Raw genomic sequence first — 27,647 nt, 5'->3', positions numbered from 1 at the left:
TCTACCGCATCCCTCGAGCTCCCCTCCAGCCTCTTTTGGGGCATTTTTTCTTTTTCTCTCTAATGATTTGCCCAACCCAGTGGAGGGAGCTCACCCTCGGCACCAACAGACGCACACAGGACCCAGCCCCCGGCGGGCGGAGCTTGCGGCCCGTCCCCCGGCAAAGCATCCAGCCCCGGGGCCGGGACGGGGCCGGGGGGCGGCGGGTTTCCCTCCGCGGTCCAGGCGCTGCTGCGGGCGGTGGCGGCGGCTGAGACGGGCGGATGGCGGCGGAGCTGGGCGCGGGGCTGCGCATCTTCCGCGATGTGAGTAGGCGGCAGCCTTGCCGGGACCCCCTGCATCATTCGCAAGCATCTGGGGATGGGCGTGTATTTATTGCTGTGGGTTTTTTTCTTTGCCTTTTTTTTGTTGCGGAGCTACGATTTCCTCTCCTGTGTGGAAGGAAATGAAGCTGAGCAAGGCTATGGGTCTTTCCCTTTTCCCTTTTCCCTTTTCCCTTTCCGTTTGCCTTTTCCTTTTTCTCTTCGCTTTCTCCTTCCTCTTTTCCTCCTGTGTTGGAGAGTGAGTTTGCTGCCAACAGTGTGTCTGTATCAAGAGAGCAGGTTAGCAATGAGGGAAGGTTCAGAGAGGCACTGGATGAAAAAGCCATCATTTGTCAAACTGCATTGCTTGGCTTTTTACTTTATTTTTTTTCCTGGGCTTTCCACTAAGAGTATCTCACCCTGCAGAAGTGTGGAGTTTTTCCCACTGTGTCCTGCTAGAGCCTGATGGGTTTGAGGTACTGAGTAGACCTGAAAAGGAAGCCTGGTGAGGGAGCAGCCCAGCATGTGCCCATCCTGCTCCTCCAGGTGCAGTGCTGGACTGTCAGCTCAGCCCCTCAAGATGCAGGTGCAATACTTGTTGTCTAAGCTTGCTTGGCACCGAGAGTTCCTTTTATAGGCAAGCACTGCATAAAAGGCAAACTCCATCCCCAAAATCTCTAACGTATCCTCTGCATTTCTTGAGACTTGAAAATCTTCATACCTGCGTATCTACGTACCTTCATAGCATTCAAACACTACCACCAACTGTGATCTACTTCAGATCATTCTTCACTCTTATATCAGAGTTAATCCACAGTATCTGCTCGAAAGGACATGTTGTGTATTAAAGCTTGTTTTCAGGATCCTCTATCTACATGTTTTATCCAATATGACCATGTTAGCTGTAGATGTCCCTGTTCATTGCAGGGAGGTTGGACTAGATGACCTTTAAGGTTCCCTTTCAATTCAGAAGAGTCTATGATTCTATGATTAACTTCCCCAGGTTGTTGCCCAAATTATTTCAAGCAAAATCAAACCCACATCTGCTCATCTAATAATTTCTCTAGGCTTCATAAGAACTTCTTTAAATCTCTTCATCAAGTTACTGTTTCCATTTGAGTGCATAATGAAAATACAGCAGTCTTGATTTCTAGTGCAGCCTCCTCCCTGCTTTTGTGTCAAAATACCTACCATACATCCAAACTATTTTAACATTTTTATATGGTGGTGGTAGTGTTATTTTCATTAAAAAGTATTTTTATGCAGATTTTTTTAGCCAGCTTTGACCCGTATCTTTGGGGCACCTCTAGTCAATTGATGCCCCCGACCCTACACATCTATAAGCCAAGATGGAATAAACAGCACTCTTGGTGATGTAGATGCCTTGCTCCAGGTGCAATGTGCATCCCTACTGTAGCTGTACCACACATGAGGCTCTGCTGCTTGTGACAACGGCCATTTTAATCTGTTAGTAATGAACCTGCAAGGTGAGCAGCAGGACTTCAGCACTGCTAGCACCTTTGATACGCTTCTGGTGGTGGGCACCCATCGTTCCTTTGAATTGCCTGTAATTGGGCAAAACAAAGCTCAGTTCATCACTTTAGATCTCACAGTGCTGTCTTCAGACTTCATGAATCTGTCAATTTCCAGCTGAAAAAAACCTGCAAAATCATTCAACTCTGTGACTTTCTTTGCCATCTCTGTACACATACAGTTACTAGCTATGGAGCATGATGGTTCAGTGGGCAGTATTGGTAGTAGGCGGGTGGTTGGACAAGATGACCTCAGAAGTTTTTCCAACATTAATGATTCCATGATTCTATGCCATTTTGGCTGATAGATACACTGACATGCATGCTGACTTTTCCTCCAGGTGACAAGAAAGGAAATAAGAGTGCTTGGCAATGACATGGGAGAAGGACCAACAACAGTCTCCCAAAAGTCCAGTTCAACCTGCCAGTAATCCAAGACTTTATATTACCCATTAGGAACCATGGAAAAAGATTTTATTTTATTCCAACAATTCTCTGAATGCTCTTTCCTTTGCTCTGCTCTTAGCTAAAAGTTTTATGTTAGCATTAGGAGGAAATTTCCAGTTTAGAGTATAAACTTTAAAACCCCAAACAGTCCAATCCTCATACAGAAAACTAATTTATCTGGAAATACAAGGAGGGAGGGTGTCATCCTGATAAGCCTCCTTCATACTGCACATGATGTAAACTGACCCAGAGGAAAGTTCAGCTTAGAGGTCATAAACGAAATTCTGTTGTTGGTCACTGTTTTGTCATTTCTGCCCTGACACCATATGACAGAATTCAGCAACAAGGATGATCCAGCAGAACGTGGCAGCTGAATCCTCAGGTTTTTCATTTAGCTACAGCACTATAAGCAGAGCACACTCCTGCCGTTGGCAGCTAATCAGCAAAACCACCTCACCCTGAGAACAGGTACCTATCATAAACTGCTGATCGAGGAGTGGGCTGTGGTGGTGGTACCTGCACTGAGACCCCAGCTGAGATTCCACTGGTCTTCACTGGGGGCACCCACTGGGGTCCTTCCACAGCCTTTGCATGAGGAGACCTTTCTTCCACCTCTGTTTCCTATCATCAGAGGAATCCTGAGATTTGCTCCCACTCAGCTGACACTGCTGCCTGCCACCCCCAGTCTGATCACTGTGTGCTCCCCAGCTCCTCTCCTGCTTCTCCCTCCACACACCCAGACCCTGAGTCTTTCTCTGCGCCTCAGATGTTCAGAGCACGCCCCAGCTGCCAACTGCCCTTGTTCTGCTTCTCTATACGGCTTCTCCCATCCCCAAGTCCATAAGCACAGCAGTTTTGTGGGATCAGGTTTTGTGCCTGAACATGATCCCTGTAAGCCATATGTAAACTAGTAAATAAAGCTGGTTCCTAGGGGTTTGGTTTATGTGCATGCAGCACAGGAGGAGTTAAAGAAAGCAGTATTGTAAGAGAAGAATGGAGATACACTAAAGGCTTTTCAATTTTTATGCAGCATTCTGGAATGTGAATGTAGCACTTCAACTGTGAATGCCCATTAAATACAGCCTTATATGCTTTGAACTCGTACCAGAAAAGTAATTCCTTTCTCTCTTTTTTCATTTAGATACTGAGAAGAGCAGACAAGAATGGTAAGACCAGTCACCTGTTTCCCTCTTCCCTTTGGGAAAAATACTCATCACTGATACAGTCTTTAAATCGTGCTTTAAACATCTTGATATGAAAACCAGCCATCTCTCACGCCATTTTATGTTTTCTACAGGTTTTGTGCAATGTGTATTGTTGTGCACTGATTCTCCCAATGGATTCCTTAAGAACAGGTCTTTTGCTTTCACAATTTAGCATGTGTGTTTGATTTGCACTTCTGGTGTATGTGGGAGTTTTCATAATAACATTCTGTTCCCAAAAAGTTTTGATCTATTTGGTTCTAGCTTCATTTTATTACTTTTTAAAAACACTATAGGCTATATCCAGCAGTCAAATTTGCATTCCCTCCGTTTGTGTTTGTATGTTTGTTCTGTGTGTCAGTAGGCAGAATAAAACTTTAAATTCAACTTGTGCATTTATAACACAAAAGTGAGGTTTTTATTACATTATTGATTGAAATTTTTCCCCTGGTGCTAAAGACAAATCTTCTTTCCACATATGTCGCTCCCCTGTTTGAATACAGGAATTTGGACCGTGTAAATCTTCACACATTTTGGCTATAGCAGGGGAAGAGCCTGGCCATAAAGGCCACAAGGTTCATCACAGGAGTTTTGGCTGGTGTACGTATTCGTTGTCTTGGACCTGTCTTTAACTCCTTTTCTCATCTCTGAACTACTGTCCAATTTTGGTCAAATCACATTTTCATTTTGTGCCACTTTCCTATTAGAAAAATGATGTCACTGCCACAATGTGAGATTGAGTACTTCTGAGACTATGAAGTCATACTACGATTACCATAATAGTACTTATGCTATCACACATTATTAGGTAACCAGAGCTAGATCACACAAGACAGGAAGAAAATACAGGCTCCCAATTACTTATCACTGTAATGCTAATGTATAAGAAGTAGGGAAACTAAGGTTCTTAGAAAAGCTCAGGCTGCACTTTGGCATTTTCCTGTGAGCAGTGCCAGACCCACAGCTCAGTGCTTACCCCTGGCAGGTTACTCCCAGTCTGTCCTCAGAAAACAGATATTGTGCAATTTTGATAAAGCTCACTCTGGTAGGTGAAGGCACAATGACTGTCATTGGGAACATTGGTGAGGACCAATGTTCTTTCAAGGAAGACCTGCTGGGCACTAAAGCAGCTCCTGTACATTTGGATGGTATAGCTGGGGACATTGGGTAGCCATTAGCTGTTGCTGGGAGGACACCCACCCCTGGCAGTGTGTTTCTGCCCAAACTTGTGTGCAGCAACTGGTATTTCCCACTAAACTACAGCAGTCTCATTCAGAGAGCTCAGGGGCACAAAACCAGCCCAATGTAAGGTTTTTTTGTAGTGATTTTTTGTTATCTCCCTCAGCTCACCAAAGACTCTCAAGTGCAGTGATGAATCAAACTGAATCCCAACGTGTGGGATGTGTGGGATGCTGGGAAAGGGATGAAAGAGGACCTTCACCAGCAGTGCCTTGCCAGCTTAGCTTCACACCAACTGCAGCATTGCCAGCAGACTGCTTGTGGCTTTTGGGAAGATGCTTATGTTTGCCCGAAGATTGGTACGAGACTGAGTGCATGGTACAAAGCAGCAGTCAGCATCCCTCTTGAGATCTGAATGTGACTGAGCATTATCCAGATGATTACTCAGTGACAGACTTTCTATTTCCTCTCCTAGTCAGCCCTGTAGCACTCATCCATGGCCAGCTCCTGCTGAACGCCACTGTGGCCATCAAGAGCCCTTGGGGCTTCAAGTCTATGTCCCAACATCTGAATTCATTCTCTGTCCCAATCCTGTTGGATCCGTAGCACTTTGATGGTGAGGAGGACTTCCAGTCCTCCTTCAAGTTACTCCCCAGTTTATTACTTACACTTTTCTATTAGAACAGAGGAAACTTCTCACAATCAGTGACGAACTTGCTTGTTCCAGTAGCCACATGAGCCCTAGAGACTTTGGTCACTGGAGTTCACAGCTATACATGGATGCTTTACAGCATAGTACTGGAGGAACTGAGATCAAGCACTCCAGTTCTATTAAGTCTATAAACTGGAAGTGGTTTCATATGTGCTTAATTGTGTTTGCTCAACCATCAGTAGCCTGTGGGACTTCCACTTTGCTAATCTAGCAGAGGTTAGTGCTGAATTATTAAGGAGTGGATTTGTTTTAAGGCCATGATATTAAGTAACTGCTCTGAAATGTTACTGGAAATTTGAAGACATACCTAATATGTTTACACTGTTGTCAACACAGATCATTAGCTTTCATTAATGAATAGGATAGTGATAGGACCAGAGGGAATGGTTTCAAGCTACGGCAGGGGAGATTCAGGCTGGACATCAGGAAGTATTACTTTTCAGAAAGGGTGGTCAGGCACTGGAATGGACTGCCCAGGGAGGTGGTGGAGTCACCGAGCCTGGGGGTGTTCAAGGAAAGGCTGGATGTTGTGCTGGGGGACATGGTTTAGTGGGAGCTATTGGGAATAGGTGAACGGTTGGACTGGATGATCTTTTAGGTCTTTTCCAACCTTGGTGATTCTATGATTCTATAGGATAATTACATTTCCAGTCACCTTTCTGTGCTACAGAAACTGAGTGTTGGCTTACAGTAACAGATACCAAGTTGCTGTCCAGGATACTATCTGTTAAGCTCTTCTACACTTCTCTCAGAGCTGCCATAATAATTCTATGGGATTACAATACCCCCAATGCAACTAATTATAAAAACCCTACTTGTTGCTTGTTTGACAGCAATAAAGCAATGCAATCAAAATGTTGGATCAAACTGAAAAATAGGCTACGATAAGAGAGGGTGTTCTTACTCTGAATTTAGGGATTGTGTGACTTAAGGCTTGCCTTAAGCAAAGGAAGGACTGTTTAAGAGCTACAGAGCTGAGAAATCCTGCTGAATTTCTGTTACTCAGAGACATGACAGTCGTTTATGACAGATGGGTTTAAGTGAGAAACTACTTTATCAAAGTCATTCCCCTCATTTAAAAGAAGGCATATAAATTTTAATTATATTGTGGTGGCGGCTTCTTTCTCTGCCATCATTCTGTTGCCATTCCAATTCTGGAAATATCTACAATTTCAACAGGATGATCAGCTTCATAAACTCTATCTGTAGGTTTGTATTTCATGACTGAGCAGCTCCACTCTGTATGGATCAGATACATGCTTTTCCTGCAACTGAAAGAGTCATATGATTTTCTGAGAGAGGGAACTTGGCATGGAAAAGGAATGTCACAGTTTGAAGAAATATATGATTCATAATATTGACAAAAGCAACAGAAAATCCTGAGGAATATAAACAATTTCATAAGGGTGAGATGTTGCACACTGACCTATCTGGAAAGGAGAGGTTTCGGTTTTGCATGTCAAAATGAAGTTTTGGTCTGGTTTACTTTACAAAAATCCCTGTGTTCAAACTATTTGACACAGAACTTATTTTGAAAATTCCCAACTGAAAGTTCTTCATTTATTTCACTTCTTTTGCTACTTACAACAACATCAAACTCATGAAATTCCTCACAAAAAGTAAAATCTCCTCCCCACTTAGCAGGGGAGAAGTAAGATATGCAAACTGGAGATAATCTACTGAAGGCACAGCTCCTCATCTTGCAAGCGTAGCAGTTCTTTTGTCAAAGTCTTTCTGCTTTATCCTCTCAGGATTTTTCTTGAGGGGAGCATGGCTGCTTCAGGTCTATTCTCTATGGAGGTGGAAACAAATGGCTACAAGCATAGCAGCATGCTTGCCTGGCTACTGAGTCTCAGAAGTTAAGAACCTGTGCTTGATGATGGGCTTGTTCCCCCCTAACCCTGGAATCAAACCCAAGCAGGAGTTAAGTAAAACTGTTCTAATACAGCTGGTTTGAAAAGGTGGTGTGTATGCAGATGCTGTCATTGATTTGGAAATACCAGTCAACTCTTATGAAAAAACACTGAGCACAAGCTTTGTCTCAGACATCTCTGAAGCTCCTAAGAGAGAGAGATTTGAAAACACTGATGGTAATGATTTCTATAGAAGCAGAGACTTTCTGAATTCTGGATTCCCCACCTCCCCAAATCCCTTAGATGCTGTGGGGCTGGGCCCTGCATTCCAGTGTCCATGAGTGGGTCCAACCCCACTGCCAGGAGTAGGGCTGCCACCCACCAAAGGAGGCTGCCCAGGGCTCCAAACAACCTGACCTTGAACACATCAGGGATGAGGCATCCATAGCTCTCTGGGCAGCCAGTGCCAGCATCTCACTACTCTCTCAGTGAAAAATTTCCCCTTGACATCTAATCTAAATCTCCCTTCTTTTAGTTTAAGGCCATTCCTCCTTATCACTACCTGTGTAAAAAGTCATGCTGCAGTGAAAACAAACAGGGTTTGGCATAATCAGTAGACAAAAGGTAATCATAAACAGATATTAAGCATCACTTAATATTTGTATTTTTTCACATTTTCACATATTTATATTCTTTCACATTTCGTAAGTTCCATTCCAGTGGATTTTAAGATTCCAAATTTTACTATTTCTATTAAAAAAAAAAAAAAAAAAAGTGCCAACTTTTAGATTCCAGCCTTCTTCCTATTTGTCCTACTCTGCTGGAACCACACAGTTACATGTGCTTCTCCTGCACTAGATTCTATTGATTGAATCTACCCGATATGGCTCAAAATCATTATATCTGGTTATATCAACACTTGATGCAGATCAGAGTCAGTGAAAGCACAGAATCTTTAAAGCTTCAGATTTAGTACTTTTTCTTACACATCCTCTTATGTCTGAAACCTGGAGGATATTGCTAGCCAGAAGTGAAAAATAGGGGACAGCGGGAACTGTTTGGTTGCCTTCAGGCCTTTGCCATCATCTCTGCAAGGTACACTGCTCCCCTGATCACCATAACCTCTGAAATTTATTATTTTACCAGCACTTCCTTTGTCTCATTCCAGTCTAGGTGCCATAGGGCAACAAATTAAGTTTTTTCAAGTCTTTGAATCTGGTTCTATCTTCACCCCTTTCCTGCTCCCTCTGTGTATATCGCTGAGAAATGCCAGTATCTTTTAGCACTCAAGTGCTCTGATTCTAGCATCTCATCCATCCAGTAGTTATGGACTTGCAGTCTGGTTGGGCTGGCACAGTTCTATTGTCTGTGCTTTTGAATTCCCATCTCATCAGGTTGAATCCTGGGATCAGTTTTAGTTTTCCTTCCCTCAGCTCTTCTGATCACAGTAAGCTATATGAGCCATCTGATACTGTTTCCTGCTATGGAAACATTGGCTGGAAGCTCATCTGTGAAGCCTGTAGATTACTTTTGCTGCTGGAGGCCTATGCTGAATGAACAAAGGCAGTATCTGCTGGGAAGGGCTCACAGTCCTACCCAGAAGTGAAAAATAGGTGACAATGGGAACTGTTTGGTTGCCTTCAGGCCTTTGCCATCACCTCTGCAAGGTACACTGCTCCCCTGATCACTATAACCTCTGTTGGCTTCAAACTCATCATTTGCCATTACCTTTGGGAATGGAGAATCCAAATACATCAAAGGTACCTTGTTCTGTTTTGTTTTGGTTTGGTTTGGTTTTTTTGTTTGTTTGTTTTTTAATTATTATTTTGTTTTGCTCACTGGGATTATCTTTCAACTCAGAAAGAGAGTACAAATGTGGCTTTCTTTTGTCAGATACACTGTAGTCCTTTGAAATCAATTAGACAAGATAGACAATTCGCAATGTCTCCTGGCTGCCCAGGGAGGTGGTGGAGTCGCATTCCTTGAAGGTGTTTGAGAAACATTTAGATGTTGTACTAAAGGACATGGTTTTGTGGGGAAATATTGGTGGTAGGTGGATGGTTGGACTGGATGATCTTGGAGGTCTTTTCCAACTTTGATGATTCTATTATTCTATTGGTAGGAAATCTGCCAACATCCACCTCTTGATGTCGTGGGTCAACATCATAAAATAGAAGGCTTTACTCTTGGAGCTACATAGGGAGACACATTTTATTGTTTATACTGCCAGTCAGGAACCTTTGGGCTCCAAGGAGGTTGGGGAACTATGCTTGTTTTTGAAGAAACTTCACAAATATGCAACAGCAAGCAAGGCTTGCAAAACAGCTCCTGTGAGATAATGTTGCCAAGGCAAACACTGCTGAAGGCTGAAGGATTTGTCTGGTTTGTCCAAGGGATGTGTGCCTTCGGAAAAGTTTATCTTCCATGAATCACCCATCCCCTGTCACTTTGCCAGTGGCAAAGACTGAAGTATCTGTAACAGACGGTTCAGCTCTGCTGCTTTGGAGCTCTTAAACCAGACAGTGTTTATCTGGAAGCTCTGCGGGCAGTGAACCATGCCTCCAGGGAGGGAGGACTGAGGATATGTGATGCAGTCTTTTAAATTAAGGCTCATGCTGGAAGCTGGGAAAGCAGTTGGCTAGGCAGAAGTCTTCAATTAAACAGTAAAAGGAACACTTGCTAGGGATTGGGTCTGAACTTCATCTGAGTACTCAAGAGGAACAGATCTACCCTGGCTGCCACTTACAGTAGCAATCAGTTACACTTATACCAAATGAGAGAAATGCCTCAAATAATCAAGTTGTTGTTTCAGTAAGTGTAGCTGCATGAAGTCTGTAAGTAACCAAATATGTTCAACGCTCCTTAGCTTTTGCCAGCAACAACCTTACTGAAGTATCAGACTGGCTTTTAAAACTGTTACTGAAAATAACAGTGATGAATCAAAAGGCAGCCTCTGCTGTTGGATAATGAAATACAAAGCAAACAGCTGATGTGCCCAATCTGGCAGTTGGCAGTTCATTGATTTTGTGGATTGATGTAAAACCAATGATCCTCAAGAACAAAGATAAATAGGCAGATGTTTCAGGTTCTGTGTCACAGCCAGGCTGCTCTGTGAGTAAACACATATGCTTAATACAGGAAAGTTGCCAAAAATCACTGCTTTCTCGTGTGCGTGTGTAGCTCACATGAATCCCCTGCGCAGCAGAGGCTAAAGTTGCAGAGGCAATTTAATTAAATGATAAATTTTGTCAGCATAAGCCAAAGAAAGCATAGCTGTGAAAAGCAGCTTGTTGGTATTTGTACTCTGCAACCAGTGCCAAATGGCAGATGTATTTAGATTCTCAATTAGGTAATCATGGCAGTTCTGTCAAAGGGAGTTGCCTATCTTCACCACTTCAACACACTTGTGCCATCTTGACTTAGATTTCTTATAGATCTTGCCTTTTCATTTTAATCATAATGATGATTATTGCCAGCTACAATCTGTCTTTTCAAGTGGAAACTTTCAAAATGTTTTTGTTGAAACAGACACTCAATTTGTCCAATTTTGAATCCTCTTGAAGACAGCGCATTTGAAGTCATATATACAAATCAAAGAAATTATGAAATAAGAGCAAGTAAGAGATTGAAGATATTCCCTAGCTCTGCTCTTCAAGTGAGCATGCTACTGCAGAGCTCATAGTTACAGGATTCAGACACTGCCTTTGTAATGGATGCTTCACTGCTGTAAAATTAGGCTGCAGTATTGTAAACTTGTTGGGTGTTAAGGGCATCTCAGCCTTTTGCTCTACAGTTGTTTTGTGTCCTATGAATGATAGGCTATGTTGGACTTTAGTCCATTTCAGAAGTCAGAATTTTCATTATTTTTTTCATTTAATTAATTCCCTCTCCTCAGCCTTGAATCATATTCTCAATAAAAAAATAATCATGCTGTCTAATTAGAGGCCAAGTTAATAGACTCCAATGATCCCTGCATCCAAGAGTCTTACTTACAAGAATAAATGATTGCCTGATTCTGCTGCTTCAGTCAATGCAGTCATGGCCATCCTATGGGTGGGACAAGCTACCCAAACTATGACACATTTTATCAATTTCTGATTCTATTAATTAAAAGAATAGGAAAATCTGTTTATTAGAAAGTATCTGCAGCTTAGCACAATCAGTAGGATTTTTTAGACGTACGGAAGTATATGCAGTTTAGATGTAAGGAATTAGAAATACCATCCCTACTTCAGCAAAACAGTGTAGTATTTATTTAGAAATTAGAAATCCTTTAGAAATTAGTCAGGATTGTGCACAGTTTGACAAAAGGAGGGCAGAGCCTCAATCTAAAGTGCTAACATCTTGAAAACACCAATTAACCACTTCCTAATACATCTCAGTGATTTTGTCTCACATAGACAAAGTCTTGCTATAATTAAAGTGAAATCAAGAAAATGACCTGCTAAATAATGCAGTAGAAGTTGTAACAAGGACTCTTTCCTCTTCAATCAGTGTACATGCTATTACTGTCCTTCTAAATTTAATCATATGAGACTTCTCCTTGCTTCCAGTTTCATCAGCCCTGAAGACACCTCCTAACTACAGGGAGATGTATCGATGATCAGGATTGACAAGATCATATTGGTGGTGATCGAGATCCACGTGGTTATGATTGTTCTTGTTCCAAACAAATGGTAATAGTAGGTACTTAGACAATATAAAGTCAAATTTTTTTATAGCTGGGCTCCACTATATGTTACATGATCAATTTGAATACTGCCTTAATATTCGGCTGACCTCTGATATATGCTCAAAACAGTTTCCTCATTGCATATTTTTGGTGTCATCTCCAGACTAGTCACACGCTGTCAAATATAAAACTTATTATTTTCTATACTGACCAAGAAGATGAACTGAAATTCTTTCCATTGGAAGAGGACATGGAGCTGGCTTCTTACTCACAGAATCACAGAATCATAGAATGGCCCGGGTGGGAAGGGACCTCAAGGATCATGAATCCCAACCCCCTGCCACAGGCAGGGCCACCAACCTCCCCATTTAATACTAGACCAGGCTGCCCAGGGCCCCATCCAATGTGGCCTTGAACACTTCCAGGGACGGGGCATCCACAGCCTCTCTGGGCAGCTTTTTCACCACTCTCATACCACTCTCATAGTAAAGAATTTTTTACTCCATAAAAGTCAAACATTTCTTTTTTCTTTTGTTAGTTCTATACCAAGCTTGGAGCTTTTTTTTTTTTTTTTGAAAATCAAAATGCTGCAGACCAGTGCAGTGTATTGATTAACATTGCTAGCCACACAGGAGACCCTACTGCTATTGAATTGTGCACTCCCTTTCATTCTCCTTTTTAAGAGGCAGGAAGCAGTAGAAAAGGAAAATAAATAGATAACTATAAATAGCTGGAGTAATCTTCACTGAACCTACATGTTCCTTCAAGAAATTATTGGTTTTGTAGTTTCCCAAGGTTTCTTTGCCCCAAGAGGCCACTGATATTCCATGCAGAGGTGAAGACATGGACATGGACCAAGCAGGAGGAAGGGTGGGGAGGATGGGAAGAAGACACAGTGAATGGGATCAAGGCAAGGACAAGAAGATTGTCTTGATCTGTTTGACAGTAGAGACTTACAAATCCAAACTATCTTTTTTGAAAGATGAGGAGGAAGATTAACAGAGTTGTCAGTCTAACTGAGAATTCTTGTACAACAGCTGATGCATTTTACATCATATTATTTACATGTCTTGAATATAAAGTTTCTACGTTTACTTTGAAGAGGTAGTGGTTGGTGTTTTTTTTAATAGCTTCCTCCTTTGTCGCATGGACTAAATGAGCAGAACCATAAACAAAGCTGACACTTTCTTCTTATTTTCTTTTTTCAGATGATGGAAAACTGTCCTTTGATGAATTCAAAGCTTACTTTGCTGATGGAGTTCTGAGTGGAGAAGAACTGCATGAACTTTTTCACATGATTGATACACACAATACAGAGTAAGTGTCCCCTTCTTACACTCAAAGTGCTACTCCCTGCACCTGAGAATGGAAAAAGCCATCATGGTGATTTTAAAGTCTAAGAAGAAGGCTTCTTTAGGAAAGCTAGACTGTCATTCTGCTCTAAGCTGTTCAGCTGCACTGTTTCTAAACTCTTTAGAAATATCTAAGTTCTGATGTATGTGATTTGCAGAGCAAATTTTCTATGCTTTCCTCTCATGTTAATAAGGAAATGAGGCTATGGCCTCCAGGATTTAATCCTCCAGGATTAAATATCAGTTTCTCCATTCTTTACCCCTCTTCACTGACTCATTACCTAAGACGAGTACTTGACCAGATGTTGAGCTGGGAAAAAAGTAACCAAAACACTCATGAATAACAAAGGGCAGAAAAAGACATTCCATCTGGTGCTGGTTTGGGAACGGTGCTGATGTCATCTCTTGGGTAATTCTGATGTCTTCATTATGAGTGGGCTAAGCAAGACAACAGATTGGCAACATTGCTTGTTGCTTTCAGCAGATCGAATATTATGCCACTGCATTCTCTCTTAAGCTGTTTTTTTCCTTATGTATAGTGATTGAAGAAGAAAATGGTTTTCCTTTTTATTTACTTTCTGTCCATCTGCAGTTATTCACTACAGATTAGTTACAGTTACTGCTAATCAGGATGGTATTATCAAGGTAGTGGTTTTTAAATTGAACTCTGTCTGTGTGTCTTAGTTGCAGCTGGGATGGACTTGCTTTCTTTAGAGTGTCTGGTATGATGCTGTATTTCGGATCTAGGAGAAAAACAATGGTGATAACACACCAGTATTTATAGTTGCAGCTATGCAATGTTGTGCATTGCCAAAGCAATTCTCAGTGAAGGGCCCAAGGATCTGGGGAGGAACAGAATTAGACAGCTGATGGAAGGAGTTTTGAAAGGGGTGAGAGTTCACCTTGCTCTCTTCCATTGCTCAGGGAGTGAACTGGGCATAGTTTGGGGAGGTGATGAGCAGTAGCTTGGCATCATTTGTTATAGACATTCATATATATATGTAATTATTTATCACGATTATTCACCTTTTCATTTTCTCTATCTTAGTAAATAGTTTTATCTCAACCCACAAGTTCTGCTTTTTTTCCCGACTCTCTCCCCCATCCCATTAAGAAATGAGGGGAGGGAGCAAACGACCACATGGTGCTCAGCCACCCGCTGGCTTAAATCACAACACTGTAGTCAAGGAGGTTGCTTATTTCTCTAGCCGAGGGGTTGTGAAGACATCAGGCATGGGCTGTGGTCCCCCTTACAAGCAGTGAGCATGCATTAAGTCAGTACTGCTTTCCTTAGCTGCCTACAGTGAGACAGTGTGTATGAAGATGCTATAATGGCCCAGCTTCCTATGCTTGCCATAACAAAAATGAAGACGATGTAATAATATAACAGGAACTTACATCATTTAAACTCTACTGTGTCTCTGGGTTTACCTTTCTACAAGCAAACAAAATAAGTTCTTCCTGGCAGTAACCCTCCTATGCTTTTTTTCTCCTTCACTTGTCAGTGCCACAGCACTGCATCCTTCCTTGTTCCCTTCATCCTCAGCTTCTGCTGCTCCTCCTCTGGTTCAAGCCAGCACAAAATGGAGGCATTGGCATCCTTATCCCAAGGCCATCCTAAAGCACCTAGTCTTAAAGGCTCTCACTAGTGGAATGCCACAAGCACAGAGAAGCAGCTTTCACTGATAGATCACTTTACCTTAACAGACAGTATGGGAGGACAACAGGAGGTTTTGTTTTACTGTAAGAAAAGAAATAAAGGCAGTTGTTATATTTCCCTAATTTGTCAAAAGTGTTTAAGTACTTGAAATTCAAAGAAGAAAATGGCTGAAATACTGCTGAATTTTTTAGGCCCCAGGTAAAGAAGAAATAAATGTAACATTTTAATATTCTCAATTTTCTTAAAAACAGTGGCTAAGGCTGTGGAACAAAGACGATGCAAATAGTCTATCTATATGCCAGCAAAATGAGCCACACGCTCCTTGGAACACTGTGGGAATCTGATTATCAGATTATTCTTCACACAAGTTTTTTAGCCTTTATTAAAAGGTTCATGTTCCCTTATACGTGCTTGACAGTCAGTTTATGTTACCACCATTGTACATATCTACCTTTGTTGGGCAAATATCCTTAGTAAGTGTGTGAGATCTTTAAAAAAGGATCTTAAGGATGTTCTATTTTTTTCTTTTCCTGGATGTTTTCTTTTCTTTTTGTTTGTAAAGCTTTATTATTATTATTATTATTTGAAAAATATTTTTATTGTAGAAGTTGTATTAATTGCAATCTTTAGAGCTTTTCCTCTGTACTGGAGAACACACAGATCTGAAGAATATATAGTAAAATGAGAATAACATTATGATTTTCCTCCTGGGAAATATATGAGGCTTTGTCGAAGGCCACTGTTACTAGCTGACAGCAGGTTATACATGGCAGACATCAGAGAGGGATCATTCTCACTCTGAGAAAAGCTTGGCAAAAAGCATGGTACAAAAGTCACAAAGAGTACGTGCTGTGAAGGATCAGATTTTCATCTCTCTCAGAGGACTGAACAGATAGAAGACTCAGGAAAACCACTAAATTACTTTTTCCAACCAGAAGTGTATTTATTTATTTGTTTATTTACTTATAACTTGTCACAGAGTAGAACCCAGCTGTAGATAATAAGAAAACATGCTTTAATTTAAAACAGCAATAAGAAGATTTTGAATGTTTTTCCCGAAGTCTTTAACTGATAAAAGACTTGATGCCTGACTTAGAGCTGGAAAGCACTCTACACTACTTGATATTTCTCTTTAATAAAGGGAAATACACTTTAAAGGCTTTCCTTAGCACCTTTTTGCTTTTCAAAACCTTGTCATGAGACAGCGAGACAGAGCATGCCAAATATCAGGTGGGTATAGCAAAGAGAAACATCTTGGGCAGTGTAATATGAATTCCTCATTAGGACGTTCCAGCAAAAATCACATGAAGCAGATATAATGAGGACAAAACTTTACTCACTGGCATTTGCAGAAAAGGGCAGATTATGTAAAATGTCTTAAATTAGCCAGTTGGCTAAGAAAAGCAGCAAAATGCTCACTGAACCTTAGTTCAGTGAGTTATGAACCTTAGTTCAGATGAGCTATCAGCAAGTTCTGTAATGTAAGAATTTGGAGAAACGTGCACATATTAAACAATCCTAAAACCATCTATTATGCTTTCATTCTCAAACAGTCCAAGGGAGTGAAGCAAAAATTGTTGTCTGTGCCTGAAATCACTGAGGAGTTTATGATTGATCACAGAGCTCTTGGAACGGGTCCAGAGGAGGACCACTAACATGATCAGAGGGCTGGAACACCTCTCCTATAAAGAAAGGTTGAGGGAATTGGGCTTGTTTAGCTTGGAGAAAAGAAGGCTCCGGGGAGACCTTGTTGTTGCCTTCCAATACTTGAAAGGAACGTACAAATAGGAGGGAGAACGACTGTTTACATGGGTGGATAGTGATAGGACAAGGGGGAATGGTTTTAAACTGAAACAGGGGAGGTTTAGGTTAAATATTAGGAGAAGTTTTTCACACAGAGGGTGGTGACACATTGGAACAGGTTGCCCAAGGTGGTTGTGGATGCCCCATCCCTGGAGGCATTCAAGGCTCTGGGCAGCCTGGTCTTGTGGTTGGCGACCCTGCACATAGCAGGGGGCTTGAAACTAGATGATCTTTGAGGTCATTTTCAACCCAGGCCATTCTATGATTCTGTGATTCTATGGATGTTATGTAAAGACTGAGGTTGTGCAGCGTTCTCATACTGTAGTGATTTATACTGCATGTAAATGCCAAGGACAGATAGGTAAGGGAATATGTCTTGATCTTCCCAAACATCTTCGGTATACTTCAAAATTTCATTTTATCAGAAGAGCAGACTTAGGGTTGTTCCTGCCTGCATTAAATGTTTTAACCTCTGCCAGCACTCAAAACCTCATTTTCTTTGTATGTTAGTTTTTGTGCTGTTATGTGCAGATCAAGCAAGTGGCCTCAGACTGATATTCATGGATACACAAGCTCAGGAAACCTGAATTTTCTTTGCACCTCAGCTACAGCAAACTTTCAAAAAGCAAAAAATAAAATTCAATGTATAAGAGACTTCCACTAGCTTAACACCTTGAAGGGAGCTAAATTAACCAGCTATTATAAAATTCCATTACTCAGATCCTAATGTCAATCTTGTGGAAGAAGAGAATTAGAAAGGTTTTTTTTTTTTTTTAAACCAAGACTAACTAACGTAATGTACCTATTACAAAGCAGACAGACTATGGAAGACCACTAAAATGAGCAGTATGATATTAGGATGGTTGAACTGGATGGTCTTAGTGGTCTTTTCCAGCCTTAATTTTTAAATATTTCTAGTGTTATTTCTTCTTGCTCTTTTGTTTCTTGTCCCTTTTGAATCATACGGCAGTGCATAACCAACCCAAATACCTAGATATTTCTCCTATAGTTGCATATAATTGGTAAAATAAGTGGTATTTTTTTATTGCAGATGTGGTATTTCAAGTACTTTAATAAGCAAGGAATCACAGAACTATTTGAACTGGAAGGGACCCTTAAAGGTCACCTAGTTTGATTCTCCTGCAATGGAACAGGAAAAACAACTTTTGTCACAAAATTTAGTGATGAGCCTGTCTACATATCCTAAGACAAAAGAAAAGAATGCAGGAAGTTATACTGCCTTTGTATATAGATCTTAAAGAACAAACTGTACCATTAGCATGACTTCCAGACAGTCTGTATCAATCTCTATTGTATTTCCCAAAGGTGTCATTCACCTACATCTCACCTACTTCTCTGTAGACAGCTCTTTACCCAAAGGCATGCCCTGTGTTAGTTGTGGATGTTGTAGCTGCAGTCCTTGTGTAAGAGAATGCTGAATGCTATCAGTTTTTCAAAAGTGAAATTTTAGCATAAACATTTTTTAAGTCAATCCTTTAAAAGACTATAATGGCAAAATATGTATTTACAATGCCATGTTTCTCTATATATTCTTTGCCAGCATTTGCAAACATCTGTGGTGTGACTGGATCACTTGCTAAAGGCATATTTATCATGATCTCTAAATGTTTGTCCATAGGATTAGTTCTATCTAAAAAGTAAAAATAAGATAAATAGTCATAAAGTCAGGCATAATTTCCATACCTTCTCAATCTCCCCACAAAAGTGCCATGGATTTCAAGCAAAATAGAGAGTATTTTGGTATTTTAATAGTTTCACTGGGGTATATTTTGCTATTCAGTGACTTGTAAAGCTTTCATAATACCCCAACTAGGAGCGTAAACAAGCAGAAAACTATCAGCCTTATCAACACTGCACTGATCTGTGGCAAAGACCTCTCCTACCAGATTGTTATCACTATTTTCAGAAGAGGACTTGAGTATTTTTCACCTTAGCATAGTTCCAAGTTACAAAATTAATAAAATTTTCTATGAAGTATAGATGAAATGTTGTAAAACACATTAAGGATAACTCTGACTCATTTCAATCAGTTGTTAAACTTACTATTTCCCACCCAAACGTCTGCATAAATTATCAGATTTGACAGTTCTACAGTGAAATGGCACGTGGGCTCTAATATTGGTTGCCATAAGGCAAAACACAAATGCCACACTTCCTTGAAATGGTTAGTCTCTCTGTGAGTTGGTTTTAGCATTCACTGCAAAAGCAAATCTTGCCTTTGCTCTTATCCTTTTTCCTTCCCACCTCCCCCTCCCCCAATAACTTTCACAGAAAATGTTTTTAGCATAATGGCAACCTCAGGGGAAAGGTGTCAGAAGATAATATTTGGCAACGTTACAAACTAAGAGATATGCAGTACATCTCGAGGGGATTCAGTCTGCAATGCTACCAGAGAGATGGTGTGATAAATGCTTCACTGATTACTGATTCATATGAGTCAGTGGGGAATCAGACTTGTTTTTCTCATTTTTCTTACTGGGAAAATGAAGTCCTCAGCCAGTACTTTAATTACAAGGTGGGAGGGATGCAAGGAGTGTTTAGACAGACCTGGGGCACATACAACCTTTTAAAGGCAGGTATCCCATTGAGCCTTTGTGTGTGGCACAAGTTAAAGAAGAAAAAGCATGTACAAACCAGAGACAAGTTTGGTGTGGGCCTAAGAAACTTGGGCACCTACAGATCCAGGCAGATGCTGGGCATCTGGGATAGTCCATCATACTGGGTGTTCATTGAATGAAGACACATGTACAGTTGTATGTGCATAGATCAGCAGGGTGTCTAAGTCTCCTTAAGTTAGAGAAGTAAGAAGTACCTAAGAAGTAGCTTTGCTGACACAGATTTCATTGTTGTTGTTCAGGCATAAGGCATTTAAGATACTCCAACCTGAGACATCTGTCCAGAATAGACAGGATGACACAGGAGAAGCAGCTGGATGTAAGTGAAGGCAGAAAGATGCTTGAGCAACTCAAACAACACTGGATGCCTGTGTTATGCCCTATTAATTAAGTTCCTTCTGGCTGGTTCATTGCAAGGTCCTCAGCTGCAGAGAATTCACTGAGTCTCCTTTTGTGGCAGGGTAGCTTGAATGCCCAGTGCATACATGAACATCTGCCTCCAAGGTTCAGAGGCTCACAACATACCCATCTTCCTGTCCAGATCTTCATTAGCCACTGCCCTAGTTCCTCCCTTGGGTCATAGAATTATAGAATCATAGAATCAAAGAACCATAGAATGGCTTGAGTCGAAAAGGACCACAAGGATCATTGAGTTTCAACCCCCTGCTATGTGCAGAGTCGCCAACCACCAGACCAGGCTGCCCAGAGCCACATCCAGCCCGGCCTTGAATGCCTCCAGGGATGGGGCATCCACAACATCCTTGGGCAACCTGTTCCAGTGTGTCACCACTCTCTGTGTGAAAAACTTCCTCCTCATGTCTAACCTAAACCTCTCCTGTGTCAGTTTAAAACCATTCCCCCTTGTCCCATCACTATCTACCCTCATAAAAAAACATTGTTAAAAGGGCCAAAAAGAGAAGGGTTGAGAATGCTCTAATGGCAAACTCCAAAAGGATGCTGACTTGATATCCAAGAGCAAGATGTCAGCACTATCCTTGCAGCCATGGGAACCCATCCATCTGCATTAGCCTGTGCAATGTAACTGCAGTGAAAGACATGTTATATGGGACCACAGTACTTCCTTCATGACTCTGGCTGAAAAAACAACTCACTGGTAATTTGACAGCAGTCTGCAGCAGTGCTTATGGATATTGGTCCTTGGATATTTTGTTTTTGTTTCACCCACTCACTGCTGCTCATTTATTGCTGTCCAATACAAGTACAATGAAAAAATAATGAACTAGGAAATATAATCAAGAAACAAAAAAGATTGATTAAAAAACAGTATGAGATACTGACAGGCTCTGTAATAACATGATGTGCAAGTGAGCCAAAAGTTTTTTTTTTTCAAAATTGAATTATTCAGTACAAAGAAAAAAAAACAACAACAAAACACAGGAGGAAAATATACATTAGCTTTTGCCCATTTTTAAAGCTATATTTTTGAGTGAACAGCAATTTCAGGTACATGGTGCAGCCCTGACATGGGGAAGGTGTGTTTGCTGCTGTTTAAGAGATGTAATTGCAGGTATTGACTTCAATCTTCAGTCTTTTAAAGATGGTAGCTACAAAAATCAGTTTGGAAATGAAGTGCAGAGAAAAAGGGAAAATACTGTTCAGAATGAGTTGATTATACAGTTCAGCATTTCACGACTGAATAAAAGAAGTGTAATGAGTGATTGACAGGGTTCTGATGCCAACACAGAACCTCCAGTCACACAGACAAGATGCAAATAGAGTTGCTTGGAAATTTTCCACGTGAATGGTTATTTTTAATGTAAAATTCAGTATTCTGTAGAAAATAAGAGATTCAGTCACACGGGAACGATCAAAATGTAACAAGCCATTTCAATTGCATTGTCCTAAATGGAACTGACTTACAAGGTTTCATTTCAGATCAATTCTCCAGAAGACATCAGCAGTGAACTCACTGTTTAATGGTAGGGGTAGCTTCCATTTAAGAAAAATTGTTTTGGAACAAACTCCAAAGTTGAAACATCGTTATCATCTCCTGAAAGGTGAAAACCCTGAAGTGTATCCCACCCATGGCAAAAGAGCCATCATCATGCTGACTTTTGTCTCCCTGTTTAGGCTGATGTGATTCAGAATCTGCTAGCAAATGGTTCTGTAGCCACTGCACAGTTCTCCAGAGATTTTAGCATCCGCAACTTTTAATAACATTAAAAAGCACTTTTAGAAACACAGGCAAGTGTGCTGTAGTCATTAAGGTGGCCAGCCATCCATGAAGTTCATTGTATCTTGCCTAATGAGAAGGGCAAGGGTGGTTTTGGGGGGAAGTTGCTGGCAGGAAAAATCCTTTACTCTCCCCTCTGTCCCTGCCACATGCAGAGCAATAAGTGACAACACTGAAGTTATAGCTTGGTCTGAAGTTAACCATAAGCAAGCTGTACAGTTATTTAGTGCAGCAAAATCTGGGACAGTAACACAGCCCCACTGCCCATCTCAGAGCTGCAGAAGCCGATCTTATTTGAGAAACCAGATGATGTGTGGTCCAGTTAGCCCTGGGGCTGAAGCAGTAATGTGTTCGGGGAAGCAAGAAGTTTGGCTTTCCAGGGATTGGTCCCTGAGCCCTGTTTCATTTTGCCCCCCCTTTCTTCTCTTCCTTGTGTAATGCATTGGGACAGGCTGCCAGGGAAGTGGTGGAATCACCATCCCTAGAGGTGTTCAAGAAAATGGTAGATGTGGCATTGGGGGCACAGTGGGGAAGGGTCAGCGATTGGACTAAGTGATCTTAGTAGTCTTTTCCAAACTTATTGATTCTATGATTCTATGATCTCATTTATAGCAGAAAGCAGCTTTGCCTCCAATTATAAGAAACTTTGAACAAACCTGAGCAAAAAAACTCATTGCTGTTCCAAAGGAGATATTAGGCAGAATGTCCTTAAAATGCAAGTGCACATATTCTAAGTCTCCTTGACACAACACTGTCTGTAGTGTTGGAGCAAGTGTCTCATTTGGCTGACTTGAAGTGGGATGTTATGCAAGCTTGCTGCAAAGAGCTCACAGCTTTTTGGCTGAGAACATCCACAGATGACTATTCAGCTGCCCTTGCACAGTTATCATGACAATCCTTTCATTCACAAATTATATGCTTCTGCTTAACAACAGGAGATACCAGCCTTGAACTTTCCTCTCTGAAACCAAATTTATCAGAGATGTGCAAATGGGCACAATAAAAGAGTTGGTTCAAGCCTTTGAAATCAATCCTTCTCAGTCCTGAGAATGGAGACCTGACACACTATCCTTCTTCAGTTACAATTGTAGAGGCAGTGGATATCCTAAATGAATTTAGTTCATTAAATCTTAAATATAGTATTGTGTTCTTCAATAAAATAACTGCTGTAGATGAAGAGAGTCCACACTGCATGTTATTCCTTTGCTGAAGAGATGTCACTGCCCATCAGTGGATAGGTGGAATGGCTTCTACCTTCCTGCTTTGGCCAGCCCCAACCCATGGCTGACAGTGGTGTGGAGAACCAGGGAGCGGTCACAGCTGCTTCACATGCCTCCATTCTATACCACAAACAGTCACTTTGGCCAAATGAATTTGCTTATACGTCTGTCACTGAGCAGCAGATAATACCAATTTATTTTTTTTTTATCAAACAGTAGCATATTTGCAGTAGATCTTTACAAATTGCTCATGTTATTAGGTAGAGAGCACTGTACACGCAGTCAGGCATGGAAAAGGATGGCATTTAGTAGTCAGAAAGCAAACAGTGCGCAGAGGTTTAAAAAATGATTGTGCTGATGTGATGTGAATGCATTTGGCTTTACCCCATCCTTTGGGCACTTAGCAGGAGCAGAGCGCCTGAGCCTGGATGTGCGTCATCCAGCAAATATTGCAAATTACACGTTCAGAGCAGTTAGATTATAGGTCTGAGCAGAAGCACCCTTGGCGTGTATACGCACTGAAATGATGAACAGGCGCCCACCGTAAACCCAAGCACCAAGTTGCACAAACAGCCCCTTGGTCTGTGCCTCGCTCCTCTACTCTTAAATGTATTTCAAACTTCTTTAATTGCTTCTGTAACATCCTGAAGGTTGCTCAAAATTGTTTGTGTGCAGAAAAAGAACACCAGGTTTGCTGACAGCCATGTTGTATGATGAAACGTTATATTTCTGAGAGCATGAAATAATCAGTGACATGAAAAATTACAGTGTTCTGCCTAGAATGGCATCCCCTCCCAGCAGTGCACCAAGAACAATGGAGCCTCAGAAGATGTTTATAACAGAAAAGGAAACACCATGAGGATACTGGAGTGAAATCCATATTCTTTTTGTCATATTCTGTCACGGGCTTCTTGAGTGCTGTTGCACATATCACTTCAGACAGTAATTTTCTAATTATTCAAGTGCCCAATTCTAATTGAAAATAAAATCAGCATCTAAATACTTCTCCATTTTCAATTGTAGTCCATTTTCAAGTGCTTTTATTAGTGAGACTAACGCAGATGTTCTGATGCTGGAATCCTCTGAGCCACGTCGTAGTGCTCTATTAGTATCACACTGCTGAGGATAGTGATGAAGAACAAGGACCAGAATGAATTTTAATGTGAGATTTGAAAACATCAAGCAAATTTGACTGGCTTGCAATATTAAGGGATTTTTTTTTTTTAACCACCGTTATCAAGATGTAAATTGAAAAGTACAAAAACGTTGTTTTCAAAGGGAAGGCATTAGCACAGAAGATGTGAAAGGGCAGAAAATGTGGGGAAAATGAGCAAGAAGCAGGCATCAGAGCAGCAAACTCCTGCCATTTAATATCCTGGTATTCTGTTGCTGCTTTTTGGCTGAGGTCATTTATCAGATCTCAGTCTGCATTTGGGGAGCAAACATCTGCAGTGTTTCAAAAATGACTGCTGACTGTAGATGTGGTTGCAAGGAGATCAGCCATGGTTAAGCAGTGATGTCAGAGTGATCCACAGTGAACAGCCTTAAGTATTCATAGACACTACTCCCATCAAACCATTTACTGATCCAGGTTAAGTTTCTCAGCACTAATTCTTACAGGCTTTGAATTTCCCCATTGCAGCCATCCTGCTTGGTCTATTCAAATGCAGTTCAGGTCACCTTTAGTTAATGAAAGTTTTGGTGAAGCTTCATTTACATCATCAGTTAAAAATGCTCAGACCAGAGCCCTGATTATGCAAGTTTTTGAGAACTCAGGATCCTGAAATTTCTGTCTGTTTCTGTCTCTCTCATAAATAAGTCAGAAAGTTAGCATTTGTGAAAATGACTTTAAGGTAATATTGTTTCATAATTTTATTAAGAAGTCAATTAAAAAAATCCCATTAAAAAGATAAGTGAAAAAATCCTAACTGCAGCTAGCCATTCAATATTCACCCATCAGCAAGATTCAAGAAGGACATTCATGTTTTTAAGTTTAATAATCAGCTTCTCTTCCCTGAGAAAAGTCAATATGCCAACCTTCAGCACTGAGCTGCAGCTCAAATGGTTTCTCTTTTGATTCTTAAAACCTCAGAGAGAAAAGAATGCTTTAAAGTCTGGATGAAATCTGTTTGAAATAAACAGATTTCAGTTTTAAAGAATATTTGCTTGCCTTCATGTGCTTATACTATGTGTGTATTTCATGACAATATGGCAGTGCAACTATTATTTTCATTTTGTTGGTGAAACTGTTTTGTATGGCCAGAAAGACTTACAGCTTCTCAGCACACATAATCTATCTCTGGTTTTGTCCTTCTGTTGTACTTCATCTTGTGGGAGAAACACCAATGGAAGACAAACACTGGGTTTTTGCTGTTTAGCATGGAAGGCTAAGCAGAGCCATGCTGTCCAGCATGACAGCCACAGAAAAGGAGTGCAGGTGGGGGGGGAAAAAAAAAACACAAATTCTGGTGTTAAAATGGATTTCTGAGTCTCCACAGCGTAATGCTCAGGGACTGGGCAGGTGTTGTTGGTGAGTAGGAAGGTGCCATGTCTTGAAGCGGATGAAACGTGATGGGGAAGGAAGGCTGTGGGGCAAAAAGGCTGCAGCACGGCTCAGGAGGTGCCTACACAAGGCAGCAAGGGCCAAGCTAAAGCCCAGGCAGGGGAGCTTCACATCCCTGTCAAAACTGATCTTTGAGTCCTGCTATCTATGAGTGCAACAGCCACCATGACTGAGCTCACTAACCCACTATCCTCTTATCTTTCCAGCAATCTTGACACTGAAGAGCTTTCTGGTAAGTTCCTCATTAAGCAAGAAGATCATCTCTGCCTGCAGCAGCCCTGTGCAAGTGAACATATTCTGTATTATAAGGATATTTCTTTCAGTTTATCCTTTGTGGCTCAAACAGAAAATATGTAAATTACATTGAAAATCTACACTTGAAGAATGCAGACGGCTTATAATCTTTCAGAGAGCCATCCATTTGATACAGATATTGCTTTGAAAATATTTTTCTTAATCCATGCCTCAGACTGTCTGAGCTTTAAGAACTTGGTTCTAGTGAAGAGATCTTATCTTGATTTCCTTTCCTATGGGATACTTTTCTAGTTGATTGTTTTCAAAGGTAGGAGTGTTTGGGACATTTTGAAAAACATTTTCATATTCCTCTGGAGGACAGTACATTATCTGCCTCCAACTCAGTTCTGTATGAGCAGCAGTTGGACACACTGTCATTCTTCATCACCAAAACTTCCTGCAAAGCCCCACCGTGGCCCACTGACCTGCCTGTGTTCCTGATCCCGGCTGTGAGTCATGAAGATTTTTTCCACGACTTAGGGGTGCTGCTTGCAGTAGAAAGTATTTACAGAAAATTTCTCTAAGTCCTCCCACAGGATGTGTCAAACAGATAGTTTTGCTTGTCAAAAGCAGGCTATTTCTGGGAAAAGATATCAGCAAACAGTGGCCTATTGAATTTTCCCAAAGTCGGTGATGCTGAAGTCTTTTAAAAGTTGAAAACACTGTAGATTTGAGTGCCAGCTGATGTATCTGCCTACAAGGTGACTCTGCTTGTCACCTTGTAGGCAGAAGGAACCCATTGAGGGGCATCTCAGCATGCGGTACATAAATATTTAGTGACTTAGCCAAAGTCAGTTGTGCTGTGATGACTTCTGCTAGCTCAGAATCTGGCCAAAACTGTACCAACCTGGCCAAGAAAGAATGGGGCTTTGTTCTAGGAGCTATACACAGCTTATGGGGTGGTTTGTGCACTGTAGGCCTGCTCAGTGCTCACCCCACAAACCGAGCCCACCAGTCAGCCAGAGAGCTGGCTGAGGTCTCAGCTCAGTGCTGATTTTTTTTTCTGTCCATTTTGATTAACTATGGGCAGCTTCAGCAATCCTCATGATACCTGAATTCTGCAACTCCTTTGTAAGTCTTTCACAGATTGCCTCTGGGGTGTTTCTCATTTGTGAATCTGATGCTGAGTTTACCCAACATGCGTTTAGTCTACAGCTTCCTCTGACTTATTTCCATAACTCCTAGGAAGTGAAGTTTCATTTCCAGGGCATGAATGCGCAACGTGTTTTCTTTCTAAATCATTTCATTCAGTCTCTCAACAGTACCAGGCTTTGTCACCAGGCTACTGAAATCTTTCATGATTCCCCTGCGAAACTCATGAACATTGGTCAGATTTCCTTTGTGTTTTTGTGCCTTTGTGAGAGCCCTTAGTTTATGCAGCAGAATCTCTAAAGCCTGTTGATACAGTGATAATTTTATTTACTTAATGGAATTTTATCCAGATGCAAGTATATGTAGAAAATTAGTAAATACAATTTTTACAGATTTATTTCTGTTTTATGCTTGACATACTTTGAAGAATGCCCTCTGTTTTGGTCCAAATTAAGATATTTTAGCAGAAAGAACAGGCATACACAATTAATGTTCTTTTCACTATTTTTGTTAAAAATACCTTGGATGTATTATATTTATTGAAAATATATTTGCAGTTCCTGGTTTCAGAAGCACAACCGAGCAACTCATGGTTGCATCAGAAAAACATTGGGCCTCAGCTGAACCCAGCTTAAAACAGCCCTTACTTGATTTCATCTCCCCTAAGGGTTTTACAACAGCTATTCGTTTGTGTATCATTATAATCAGATTTACAAGAAATACAAGAAAACTTCATTTCCTGATAATAACTATGAAGTAAATACTGAAAATTCATTTTAGACATAAGATGTACATATTTTGAAAATACTTTTGCTTCTTGTTGACTTGGCATTACTTACTGAAAGGAAATGTTCTGAAACACCAATTTTGGCATTTTAAATATTCATTAATGGTTTTGAGGAAAATATTATCAAAATTTCAAAGTAAAATCGTC

General features: G+C 40.9%; 1 protein-coding gene across 1 annotated transcript in view; it reads left to right on the top strand.

The window, feature by feature from the left end:
* Positions 1–263: 263 nt before the first annotated feature.
* Positions 264–27,647, top strand: part of NECAB1 (N-terminal EF-hand calcium binding protein 1) — a gene marked incomplete at both ends in the record, with an annotated part of 53,083 nt that continues 25,699 nt past the window's right edge. The window contains 4 exons of the mRNA XM_079533657.1: positions 264–305; positions 3,423–3,447; positions 13,108–13,216; positions 25,534–25,559. Of these exons, the coding sequence (XP_079389783.1) occupies positions 264–305; positions 3,423–3,447; positions 13,108–13,216; positions 25,534–25,559 (202 nt within the window). The remainder of the gene's footprint in view (positions 306–3,422; positions 3,448–13,107; positions 13,217–25,533; positions 25,560–27,647) is intronic.

The sequence above is a fragment of the Tetrao urogallus genome, assembly GCF_951394365.1.
Source record: "Tetrao urogallus genome assembly, chromosome: 3".
Lineage (NCBI taxonomy): Eukaryota > Metazoa > Chordata > Aves > Galliformes > Phasianidae > Tetrao > Tetrao urogallus.
Note: the sequence above shows the minus strand (reverse complement) of the source record. Positions and strands in the feature narration are given on the sequence as shown.